This window comes from Anopheles aquasalis, chromosome 2, assembly GCF_943734665.1.
Source record: "Anopheles aquasalis chromosome 2, idAnoAquaMG_Q_19, whole genome shotgun sequence".
Classification (NCBI taxonomy): domain Eukaryota; kingdom Metazoa; phylum Arthropoda; class Insecta; order Diptera; family Culicidae; genus Anopheles; species Anopheles aquasalis.
The window spans coordinates 27653486-27666211 of record NC_064877.1 but is presented as its reverse complement, the minus strand read 5'-3'; the positions used below and the strand labels follow the sequence as shown (position 1 = coordinate 27666211).

At 50.2% G+C, this 12726-nt stretch overlaps 1 protein-coding gene across 6 annotated transcripts in view; it reads left to right on the top strand.

Annotated features, from left to right (window-relative positions):
• The first annotated feature begins 3307 nt into the window (after window positions 1-3307).
• LOC126571604 (tensin-2) overlaps window positions 3308-12726 on the top strand; it is a 101964-nt gene continuing 92545 nt past the window's right edge. For 2 of the 6 annotated variants that reach the window (XM_050230261.1, XM_050230260.1), the window contains exons 1-2: window positions 3309-3871; window positions 9018-9953. In XM_050230261.1, coding sequence (XP_050086218.1) covers window positions 3806-3871; window positions 9018-9953 — 1002 coding nt within the window. In that variant the 5' untranslated portion in view covers window positions 3309-3805. Of the gene's footprint in view, window positions 3872-9017; window positions 9954-12726 lie in introns of all 6 variants that reach the window. The other 4 variants (XM_050230262.1, XM_050230265.1, XM_050230266.1 and 1 more) reach the window with 4 other exon arrangements.

The window sequence follows — 12726 nt, the reverse complement described above, 5'->3', positions numbered from 1 at the left end:
TCTGCTAACGAATGTGCTTGTACCTAACCCCGGCTCCTAGCGGGTTAAGCAAATAAGAAACGAGCTACAGTTTTATCTCGGGACCATATTTTAAACTCATCTCCCATCGCTTTTCGTGTGTGTCTGGGTGTGTGATTTTTGAAAATTCGTTTTGTGGCCAACATGTTGTTTTCCCATTTGATCATCGCAGCCGCGCAGCCACCATCCGTCCTTCCTTCCACCGATGATATCCTTACGGCAAACCAGTTGCGTCTCTCTCTCTCTCTCTTGGTTTTGCGTTATTTATAGCTGTCCAATATCTCACTATCCTGGACCCTTGTTGTGGTCTCTGTGTTTTGGGGGGCCCTGGCAAGCGCGCCCTGTGACTGGAATCAATTATAAACGCAATAAATTGTGCATTCGATTCTGACACATGCACATGCACGTCGCACATTTTGAGGTATTGCATTTCCAGCATATTTCCAGTAGCACCAGCACCGAACACCAAAGAGTCGGATCCGTGCGTTCCGTCGCAAACACACATTAGCCAGCCGTCGACAGTGAGCGCGAAAGCGAAATCGAGAGCAACAAAGCGAGTGAAAAGCCACTTAACACTTCACAGCCCCAAGACGTGCCGTCCATCGTGTGGTGGTTCAGGGCTTGCCAGACCGAGGTCAGACCGAGGGACCTGCGTGATAGATGAGCATTTAATGTGCAAGTAATTTGTTCTCGCCATTCCATCTGCCTCGCCATAATGCTTATGCTTATCTGTTTCGTCTGTGTGTGACTGCAGTTTTTTTTTTTTGGGGAGCTTCGCAATTATTCATGCATCTCACCACCGATCACTGTCAGGTTTTCCGGGGCGGGGGATGAAGTGTGGATATATATTTAATCTAAAATAAGGCTCGCCCCATCGGTTCGGGGTGTGGGAAACTGTTGAAGCTTTTTCATCGGGAAACAAGATGCTCCCTATAGATCATGCAGATTATTGGAACGACCCTGGATTCCTCTGCAGATTGAAAAGCAGCTTCTGACGCACAAAACCATCTGGTTGGTTTGGTGCCATTCTGGTTTTCTCGTTTACATTATTTCAAAAAACGGTGAATTATGCGTCTCTATCCTAATCCAGGTTTGTCGCAATGAAAACAAGGTCCATCCCTCCATCAATCCAGCATCCCCTTTGTGTTGTCGTGTTGTTAAATGCACTTAACCGGCCCCGAGACAGATTTCTGTAACATTTCACCACCCGCGACCGGATTCCCGGAGCCCTTTTATCATCCGGCGGTCGGTCGACCGCAATGAGTTTCGTTTTCCGAAGCGTCCGCCCTTCTAAATCCGATCCAGTTGCTTTCAACGGATTCCACTAATGCAGCATGCAGCAGGGCGAGCATGGGCCACTGCCGCCAGCCACATCCCACGCGAATATTTCTGCGTCAAAGCAATCGAAAGCCCGGGCCTCTTTCCTCTATCAAAACACCAAACCGATGGAGCTGCAGCACCATCGTTTCCACTCTCCGCGACAGCTCGACGATCTCCACTTGATGAAGCGTGCTGGTTTGTGGTGTAATACGATGCTGCAACGGTCCAGGCATCCAGATGAGATGAGAGGAGGACTTTCTCCAACCCACGTAACCCAACAAACGGGCCCTTCCCTTCATGGGCTCGCAAAGCATGGCGGAAACAATGGAGAGCTGTATTGACAGCAAAAGTCCATCTGCTGCTGCATCGCTCGCTCTGCATCGATGCGAAGGGCTTCGAAAGCATGCTACAAATTGCTTGTGCGATCCGCGATCCGTGTGTCAGATGCGGCTGATTGCGAACCAAGATGGCCCGTTCGCCAAGATGTTTGATCTATGCAAATGGCCAGGAATTAGCGGCCACTCACTGACATGTCTTGTGCGACGTCCATGCGATGGTTCGTTCTTGGTTGCGCGAAAACAAGCTTGTTAGTGAAAAAAAAGCGCACACTATAAAGAGGATGAGGAGTAGCGATGAAAAATAGTAGAAACACCCGCTCCGGCCATGGTGGTCAGCGTCAGCTAGTGACAAGAATATGGCCGCCGGCCCGTGACAAATGAAAGGAAATAAGTCTTCAAAAGCCATGGCGAACGAACATACATTCTGTACTCACGATCTGGGACAAGATGTCGTTGTCTCTCGGTGGCTTTGGTTTTGCTGCAGTCGTCGTCGTCACCATCGCCTGCAGTCGTGTTTCGGGCGACATCATCTCGCAAGCGCGGGGTGTGTAGATGCACAACCCGGGATACTTGCCAGCAGGAGAGGAAACAAATGGCAATAGAAATGCAAATCCCTTGAACAGATCGCTCAGATGGGAAGCTGGATAGAGTACCTAATACCAGTAAAGACCACTCGAAGGGAGCAGAAAGGATGGAGAAGGGGAGCGTTCGGGGCGTTTTGTTTGTCCGATGGTGTTTAGCGATTTTTCCACGCGATTTTCTAGCCCTTGGGGACAGACCCTCACGGTGATGGTGCGCAATGATTTGTACTTTACATGAGATTCCCTGCGTTGTGCTGCAGCCATCTTGCAGGCGGCCCCTCCTTTTCTCCCGGGGAGGACCCCTCGGGTAAGGCACATTCGTTTGTCATCTGTAGATGCAACATATAAATGCAGAAACGTGATGATTGGCTTATGTCGATGGCGCTACGATGCAGGCCATATTTGTGTGAATACCGTGCTCAAATGCCAGCGCAATCCGCGTGCCTCGGCGCAAAAGATAGCCAAAGCTTTGGGCATTGGAAAGTGTTGCCTCAATCGGCGTTAAGTCAACAAGCAGCACGTACAACATTTGCTCATATTTGGTGCATTCCAGAAGATACCAGGCGTAGTAGGCTGTAAACAGTGTGCTTTCCATGCTAAATGCTATCGTAGCAAGCTAAGAAACAGCTCAAAGCAGTGCGCGAGGTGGAACGATATAAAACAAATTAATAATTTTCCAATTCCGTTGCACCGAACCAAATCTCATCAAAAGGCAACGCTCAAAAGGCTCATAATCAAAGGTTTACATAGTAATTGCCTGTCAGTTTTGCCCAACCTCACATCCGCCATCGCTCACCTATCAACGCTGCGCCCAACCCAGCGCGACCTACAATCTCTTCGCACATCGCCATCGCCATCGCATTCCAGCCAGCATCCTTGCGCGGGCCGTACCAAAGCTCATTGTTTGCATAAATTTCGTACGAATGTGTTTCTTCTTTTTCGTGTGCCGGTGTGTGTGCTGTTTTCCTCGTGTGTTTTCCCACCCTTTTCACCCTTTCGCTACCCCACTCTCGTTTCAGGTTGTGAAGCAGCAGTAACAGCAGCAGCAGCCTTGGCACTACTTTGATGCCTCGAAGCCGGTGACCGCCGGTTGAAGCCCAAGTTCGGGTTGGTGCAGCGAATGCAACATAATGCAGCAACAACAACTCCCCAAGAAAGTGACAGTGAAATGTGAAACAAAAACCAGTTCCACCGTCGACAGCCGTTGAGTTGTGTGTTTTGCCTCCCCTTGGAAGGCAGACAGGAAGGGAGCGGAGGGACCTGATGAGCACGAACACGGGCAGCAGGGAGTGTTGTAGAACAAAAAGATGAAACGACACAAAACGGCGTACGGTGTGACGACGACGACGACGACGACGACGCCGAGGTGCATCCAAGGAAGACGCAAAGCAGTTTGAGCGTGAGCGGTGGTTCCGTATAACGTGCCCCATTGTTCGTGCGCGTGAAACTCTACGTTTCTGCCCCAGTAGTGTAGTGTTGCAGTAGTGTTTAGTCGGACAGAGTAATCAAGACAGCCCAGCATAAGCGTGTTCAACCCGCCGCCGTAAGATGCCGTGGGGTTGCCTCTGTTCAAAGGAGAAAAAACGACCCCAGATAAGCAGCCCCATACTGAGCGTAAGTATCTGCACCACCGCTGCAACCGGTAGCGCAGCATTTGTGATATAAATTATCAAGAATTAGCGCAATTTATGGGCCAGCGGCGCCGGTGGCTATGTTGCAGTTAATGGTGCATTATTAATGCGCAGGCCGGTCCCGGGAGCCCAGGAAAACCCCTTTGTATCCTTTTATGGGCCATTGACAGTATCGATCATTATTTTAAACACATCATCAGATCGTACGCTACGGAGAATACTTTACTGGTTTATTACAATTTCATTGCCCATTCAGTGACAAAGTGAAAATCGTTGTTACGCTACCATCCGTTGGAGCATCTGTTGGTGGATTTTAATATTCTTCTCCATTCTCCAAACGGAACGATACTACTCCGACAGAATGTCGTATCGGGTCGTGTGGAACCAGAGCAGCATTAAATCTGCATTGTTGGCTCTGAAAATGCCCGTGCTGCGCGCGTTTACACGGCCTCATGAGCTACACGGCCCGTTGCTTTGACTGGCCGCGGTGGATTGGATGGGAAAATCGATGCCCTCCGAAACCGTTCCGTTCCGTGGAGGCGGACCCGTCCAGTTGAATGAAAGCGACAGGCACTGCAATTTTCATTCACAACCATCACCGTGCAGCCTTGGCGTGAATGTGTCGCCTGTGCGCTTCCCTCTGTGTCTTCGGCATGTTCTTGCACCGCCGGTGACCTACATTCCGGTCGCCTGGCCATCTGAATTCGTTCGCATTGCACGGATTGTTCGGCAAAGCGGGAGAAATGTGAGGCCGAGTCCGGAGACGGTGAGCGAAGCAGCAAAAAGAAATAAAACACAAAAAACTGGCGAAATTCCTCCATGAATCGCAACCTTTCTTTGCGTCCATTTGGGACGATTAATCGTACGGTTTTCGGTGGGGCCAGGGATACATATTGCAGTTCTGCAGATCAGTTTTATCTCAGAAAATAAACAGCCACCAGAATTTGAACTGAAATTTGAAAGAGTTCCATTTAATAAGCACAAAGTGTTCGGTCATTGTTGTAGCCCAACTTGATTTGTTTAAATGCACAAAATGGAGCTAAAATGGGTTCTGCAACAGCGCTTGGTGCACATTTCACGGCGAGTTTGCTAAAAGACTTGAGCCTGATCTTGACTCGTGCATACATTATGTTCAAAACAGTCACCGAAAGTCATCTACGTTTGAGGGGTCATTTCTACCGATGACTGGCAACAAAGTAAAAAGCTTTTCAAGATGCCGCCCCCTGTGCGTGCGGTTGGACCGCCACCGATTGGATATGTCAACATTGGTTTCAGCAATCAGTCAGTCAGTTACTCAGTCAGCCACCCATCAACACCAAGATGCCCGCGAGGAAACGGTTACAGCCGCAATTGTGGTAAAGCCCTCAGCGGTCCACCACCACCTCGTGTCCGGCGTCTCCTTCTATCACCTTACCAATGTCTCCGACGTCTTCGGCTTCAAGCCGTCCATAGATCATGCGGTAAGCGAGCTCATATTTTCCTCCGGTATTTTCACACGAATATTGATACCGAATGGACTTTAGCGGCGCGTTTACCGAGTGGCACAGTCACTCCGGAAATGGGCCATCTAGGACGGAAGGGTCGAAACGGTTCTCCTCTCCCAGGATTATCCGATGTCCAGCGGTTTTTTGCCGTCGGTTCGGTGCTTCAGATCGACCGCCACGATCACAAATCGATATATCATCCGGAGCTAGAGCGACCGATCTATCCGGATCATTATCCAATTATCGCCCAACGATAGTTGCGGTGGTGCCCTACGGGTGGTGAACTGCAACAGAACCTATAATACCCTCACGTCACGTCACTTCACCTCTCGACATCCCTTCAAGCTATGCTGCAACGGTCTATGCACCACAACGCCAACAGTAGAGTAAAAAGGCAAAAAAACTTTCAACAAATTTCCTCCGACGACGAAGCTTTCTCAACCGCCGTACACCGTACGACAGTAAATCAAGACGGGGGCAACTGGCGACTCCGAAGGGTGGTGCTGGTGGTGGTGCTGCTGCTCATGCTGGGCCTGAAAATTTACGAGATCCTCGCCCCATGGTGCACTCGGTGGAGTGCGGAAAATTGCACATTTTCGTACCACCGAGGACCGAGGACGTAAATATCACACCCGATAGAGCGACGGTTTGGTGTGCTGCGGGCTTGAAGTGCACCGTTTGTTCGATGGAAACCATTGATCCGTATGCCACGATGCCGGTGCCAATCCGGCAAGCCACAGGAACTCGCCACAGGAGACAACACCGTTCCATCCGTTGTCCGTTTTCGCGGTGTCCATTTGGGGTCGTGGTATGATTTGTGACCATGTGGTCCGTTCCTTTTAACTGTTTTTAGCAAAAATCAAATTGTTGGAATCAATAGACCATCATCATCGCCATCATCATCAGATGGTGGTGATTGAGAGCAGTTCAAAGGAAGCCAATGGAACGCGTGCCATGTACGTGGTCAGTGCTCCTGATAATACGGATAGGAGGAATGAAACTTGGCAATAATATTTACTCTTCCTCAGCATCATTTGGTGCTTTTAGCATGTGTTTGTTGCTTGTTGACTGTCAGTGGGCGATCATCAGATTGGTTGTAAGATCAAACAAGAAATAGCGTTCGTGATCAGCAAAACTGATTAAATGGCAACGCCTTTGGGTGCGTTAAGATGCCGGTTTGCCATTTAGATGAAACATCCAAAGGGAATATTTGTTTTCATACGACCCCTTTTTATAATCCCTACGCCTTCGAAACACGGATTGTGCTCTGTCTTCTGTCTCTGTGGAGACTTCAAAAAGTTCGCTCAGAATTTTTGCTTCCATAAACATATTACCACCAGCAGCATAATGACGACGCCTGTGAACCAGCCACCGTTTGATGACAATCGTCGTCTGCCTGCGTCCCAAACGGCTTAGTGCGGCGACCTTCACATCCGATGCCCAAAGAGGAGCACACATTCCGGTATAAATTCAATTAGTCTTAATTTTTATCGCCCGTTCTGATCTTACTCCGTTACTGCTCCTGGTCGGAGCTGGTCGTAAATTGGCTGCTGACCATCGGTTGGCAGCACGACGAACAGATGCTGCAACGGCCACGTCGAGCCGGAAACCACGATGGCACGAGTCATTTCGGCTCAATGAAGTTGCGTTTCGCACCCTGGGCGATTTAACGTTCTTTCATCATCCACACTTACGCTGACATCATGACGTTCATCCGATGCCGAGGATCAAACGAATGGCTTGGTGGATGCAGATATATTTGTGGATTAGTTCAGGATCCGACAACGCGCGCTCGCGTATTGAGTTACCAAACCCAAATGTGTAATTGCATAATGCACTGATGCATCAAATGGTAGCGCGTAAACGATCATGCTGCATGATGGTCCCTTTTCTTCACGAGCCCATACATAACATTTCGTGGGTGTGGAAAGCATTACCTCGGGAAAGTCGGGTAGAGGGAAAACAAATATTTACGTACCGGTGTGGTTTACGCGAGCGCAAAAAAAAAACACATCCAGTAGCGCGCAGGGAAAAGTATCAATTATCGGTGAACGGTTCCCATTTCATCCCTTCCCTCCACAAATATTCATCTCCCATGAAGTGTGTAGGAAGATGGAAGGTGGGGGCTGCAGGTCGCTCTTGACTCTCTTCCGTAAGCGCTCGCTTCCGGGTCACGGCAGCAGTATGTTCGGTGTATCAGCTGAGCATGCAAGGAGCAGTGGAAAGTGAGAGTCGCTCGGTGCCTGTCGGTCCCTGCCATGCGCACGGATATGCGGAACCGAGGAGAAGGTGCTGAATGATTTACAGATGCTGTTACGGGCGTAGGATCTGATGAAACCCCGAAAGGCAGCTTCTTAAGGGCCATACGCTTTGTCGATTGAATGACGATCGGGTATAAGGGCGTTGTCACGTTTGAAGTGGCAAAAGGCGTTCGAGATGCTGCTAACGCGATACGGTGCGGTGCGCCGCGTGAAATGCGGTCGCAGTGACATCGGCTCTGGGCTTGGCATCGCGCGAGATTACGGTGGCCGCTGTCAAATCACTTAAACCCAATTTATGCTCCGCGACACAAATCAATAAAAACAATCTCAAACCATTAACTATGATGGATATTCAATGTTTGGCGTCAAATCGAGGCGAGTCGAAGGGTACACGGATGTGTGTCTCCCTCGGTTCGAGATTCAGTCCGTAGGGTTCGGCTGTTGGATTGTAGAATCAATTAGAAATGTGGCAATGGTTTCGGTTTCTTTGGACTGATTGCTACAGGGCTTTCCATCTTTCATGAGTAAACTTATGATGAATTCTCGGATCGGAGAAGCAATTCCAATTCCAAGCTGCAACATGTATGAGATCTGTCCTGAATCAACACAGGGCGTACGGTTGATAACGAGGGACTAGAGGGTATTTCTACGGAATAAATCATTCCTCGACATAACGTTTGTGTCCGGCAGAATGCATCTTCCCTTTTCGATAGCATTCCCGCAAGGCCGGAGCCAGCATAAAACTGGGTGGCTTATGGGCGAGGACAAAGTTTTTAATCACCTTGCCCAACGGACCATACTTACTAGTTGCCGATGGTTCTGCGAGTGACCGACCGACCGAGCGAACACTCTAATAAATCTCCATTTCCAATCGGTCGGTTCGGTTCGGTGTCTGATTATCATCGTGTTCTCCGACTCCGACTCAGGACTTTGGACAATGCGGCGTCCCCTGGCTAGCTAGCGGGACAGACAGACAGTCAGCCGGGCGGCCAGACGGTCCAGTTATCGTGTGTCTGCCGGGCGGCCAATCTGTTTCTGCAGAAAATTTACGATCCTCGTGGTGGAGAGTTTTTCGCTCATAATGGCCCGCTTGACCCTGCCGGATACGCACGGTTCGGGCACGGAAGCATCCAGCGAGCACTTTTGACCCAGAAAAAAGTAAAGATTCTCAAGAACCTGGGCCCGGTCGGTGACCTAATGGAACTGGGTGATTATTTAGTAGAATAATGGCCAGTACAGTAAGTGGTTACGGTGTTGCAATGATTTACGGGAGGCTGGATGGGATCTGACATCACACTTGAAGCACTTGAACCTTAAAAATGCAAGAGAATGTCCAGGAAATCCTCTCGACTAAATGACACCCTTCTTTATCCTCCGTTCGCAGCCCGAAGACAGCCAGAAGCTTCAGCTGCTTCCCGCCGCTAGACGTCCATTGCTATCGGCTGCGGAAAAGCTAGAAGAACGTTTGCTCGGCCCGAATCCGACGGAATTCGATAACGAGAGTAGCGAGGAGACGCTCCAACCGAACGATGCCAGCCGCGATCGGCTGCAGCAACAGTTGCTCCAGAAGTCGAAGCTGAAATCGTCCAACCTCAAAAGCACCACCTACACCCGCAACACCGAGAATGATAAGCTAACGCGGCACCTAAACACCGTCAAGTTTAGCTTCGACGAACCGCAGCATCCGGTGGTGGCACCCAGTTGCCCAGTTGTTGCTGTTCCGCCAAAACTGCCGACTGATCGTAATGAACCACCACCGAAACCTGATCGTACCTGCTCTAGAACGACGGCTGGACCGCGGGTCATAGTCGAACCACCACCGACCGGTGCACCCGTCATCGCTGCGAAAGACACGACAGGCAACGGAAATGGGAACTACGATGAGGTTCCGGCAATCACCGGCACCCCTCAGCCAGGTGTGGCACTGGTGGATGAGAACAAGAACGAAATCCTCATCCAGGAGCAGGCGAGCAGCGAAAGCATTCCATTCATCGACGACGATCCGACCCAGATACTGAGGCAACTGAATGCTGATCCGCAGCGTGGACGAAACTTCCACGATGCGCGCATCATCACGTTAACACCAAAGAACGTCGGCTCGGATGTGACGCGAGCGGCGACCGCACAGACGAACCGGGATACGGCCCCACGGTTGCTGGCGGACACGAAAAAGTTCCCCCGGTTTCACATTTTTCAAATTCTGCAGCCATCGTACGATCGCATTTGCCAGTTGTGCCACATGGCCCTTCACCTGGATATCGGCCTTCGGTGTGCGGTTTGTGACTTTACCTGCCATCAGCATTGTGTGAGGCTCGAAAAGGTAAGTGCAAAAAGGATTTTTCTTACATTTTTACACTCGTTTTTTATGCTTTTTTTTTGGCGAGGAAATTTGTTTTTGGGGCGAGGAAATGTAACGGAGAGTAACGGAGAGTAACGCTTTGTGTGGTGCGTTTGAAATGCAATAGATGGCGCTGTTGAGAAAGCGTTATGCGTTACTGTGGCGAGCGAGTTTACGATTTTAAATTTATTCCTCAGTTTAAAGCGCTTTTATCAACATTTTAACTAAAAATAGTATTCTATAATATTATTTAACGTTATTTTAAACAAAATATAGTCACCTTCCCTTCATTATCACAGCTGAATCTATCTAACATGAGCCTGCGATGTGTGTTCACAATTTGCCACTTTGCTTCGGCATCTCGCGACTTGTGCTTTTCTCGTTACCGTGTGCTATTTGCTTAGAACGTGTCAATATTGTTCCTCTCCGACTCTAGGCTTGATTTTTATGCTAAAACAAACACTCCGTTCGCCCACCTCTATTTCGTGAGCACCTAGCACGGCACGACGGTTCGATGATCTATCGATTGCACTGCAAACAGAGAGAGCGAACTACGGAACGGGGCCCCAAAAAAGCGCTCACGACGCTGAGGAAAGAACCAAATTTTCGTGACTAACTCGTTACGGTTCTGCGATGATGCGTTTCGGTTGTTTGGAACATTCTAAAGCCACGAATCAGCTGGCAAGTCAGCGTCATGTGATCTCGCACTGCGCATAGTGGTATTCTTTTTAGTGTAATTTCTTCTTTCGCATTTTGGCGTCAACAGCACAACGTTAGAAGGTTTGCTAAAGTGTAAAATCAAAAGAAATAAACTGTCAATTCACGAGTCATCGTCATCGCAAACTAGCTGGTGTGTCCCCCTCCTTGGAACAATAAAACAATCATCCGCTGAACGATTGTCACGCCGAAGAATATGATGGGCAACGTTGAGGACTTGCGCGATGAAAGATTACGGAAACAAGTTATGGTGGCCTCTCCGTGGTATCTCCTAAACCAGCAGGTACAGCTGCAAGCCCCGGATCTGGTGGGTCTCCCCTGGTTCTTGCCATATCTTCAGAGAGCTGGTTCGCCTACACTAGCCAGGGCGACCCACGACGACAGCATCGGCAGGGGAGCAGCGAGGGTTCCCCATTCAAGGAGATCCAGTCGTCCCGCGGTCCACCACTCTGCACGCACCCCTTCACTCCGCCCTTCATTGAGTGAATGAATTGGCGCGGAAAATGAATGAACACGCCCGCCTTCTAGGGCGAACGATCGGTGGATTCCGAGGCCCTCCCTCCATCGTTCTTTCCTTTGAGTAAACAAACCACACACATTGCCACACAGAAACCGCTCGAGGGAACCGTGCGACGACTCCATTCATAAATGCGTGCAATGTTATCAATCTTACCGATGCTCCCTCCCTCGGAGTGCGGTTGCAAACGAGTGCACCCTCGCCACCCTTTCCGACGGGTTTTCGGTTTCCATTCCATTCCCGTCGGTTCCTCGCGGTGCGTCTGGGCGAACTGAGGTTTGTGTTTCATCTGCATCTGCCCCGTTTTGCCCTTTTTCGGACGGAACCGGTGCGGTGCGTACACCACCAGACCGCAGCAGCAGCAGCAGCAGCAGCAGCAGCATCGCGCTTTGTGGTGAAAAGGTGTATCAGGTTGGGTTGCCTTTACCATGTTGCCAGCATCAGAGGCAGCAATCTTGCGACTCGGTGTGTCTGGTCCCGAAGGAAACCCTCGGCACTGCTCGCAAAACGGAACGGTAACGGTGTTCCCGTAACGGAGGTCGGTGGTTTATGTTTCGCTTTCTCTATCTCCTTTTTGTTTTGCGGTGAGAATATCGTTCTTCAACATCGTCTTGATATGCCACAAGCCGCAAGACGATTTGATGTTCAATCGTTCCCTCATTAAGTGTAATGTGCGATCGATTGAAGTGCCACTCGAACGTAGCTCCAGCTGTTCTAGTGGCGGATCGCACTTTACTCTACACTCCGTTCAAAAAAGTACCGCCAGTACCATCCATCGGGACACACCCACGGCGATCGACGAGCGCTCAGCGGCCCAGAATGAGGCCAAGTAGTGACAGCCGCTTGGGCCGCACGGCGAGAACACGGCTTCGGCGAGAAGTCAATTTATTTTAGCACTTCAGCCGCTTCAATTCACCATTCGACTCGCTCCGCAAAGCACGCGTGACACACATACGCGCGACCAACAGCAGCATACGCTGGCAGTGCCGGCTTGGGCCCGGCGGATGCCCGGAGCACCAGCACTCAAGACACGACCCGTTGAAGTAGTCTGTGGTCGAAGAAATGAAGTGAAACAAAAAAATCCAGACAAAAACTATTTACGCACACGCCAATGACGGGACTTGGTTACGTTGTACTTCCTGTGTACCATGCACCACCATGCACGAGCAAGCGAGCATCTCAGCAAGCATGGAGCGGAGTGGCGCGCATCGATCCTTCTTCAAGTGCGCGCGATCGCCCGTCTCTGGCGGCTGTCGAAAAAAGGGGTGGCAGGGTATTGTTCGGGAAAGTGGAGAGTGGAGAACGAAAATAAATGCACTTTTCCGCCCTTCTCATCCCTTCTCTTGGGGCCTACCATTTAGATGCAATTCCTTCTTCTCGAACCCGGAGCACCACCCTGTGGACTCTTCAGTGCCGCATTCCGATCGGAACCGATTTGTCACGCCACGCAGCTCGTCGGTGCGGTCTCATCCGGCTCCGGTTCGATGCTACACAACTTCCGAAAATGATGATCGTCGGATC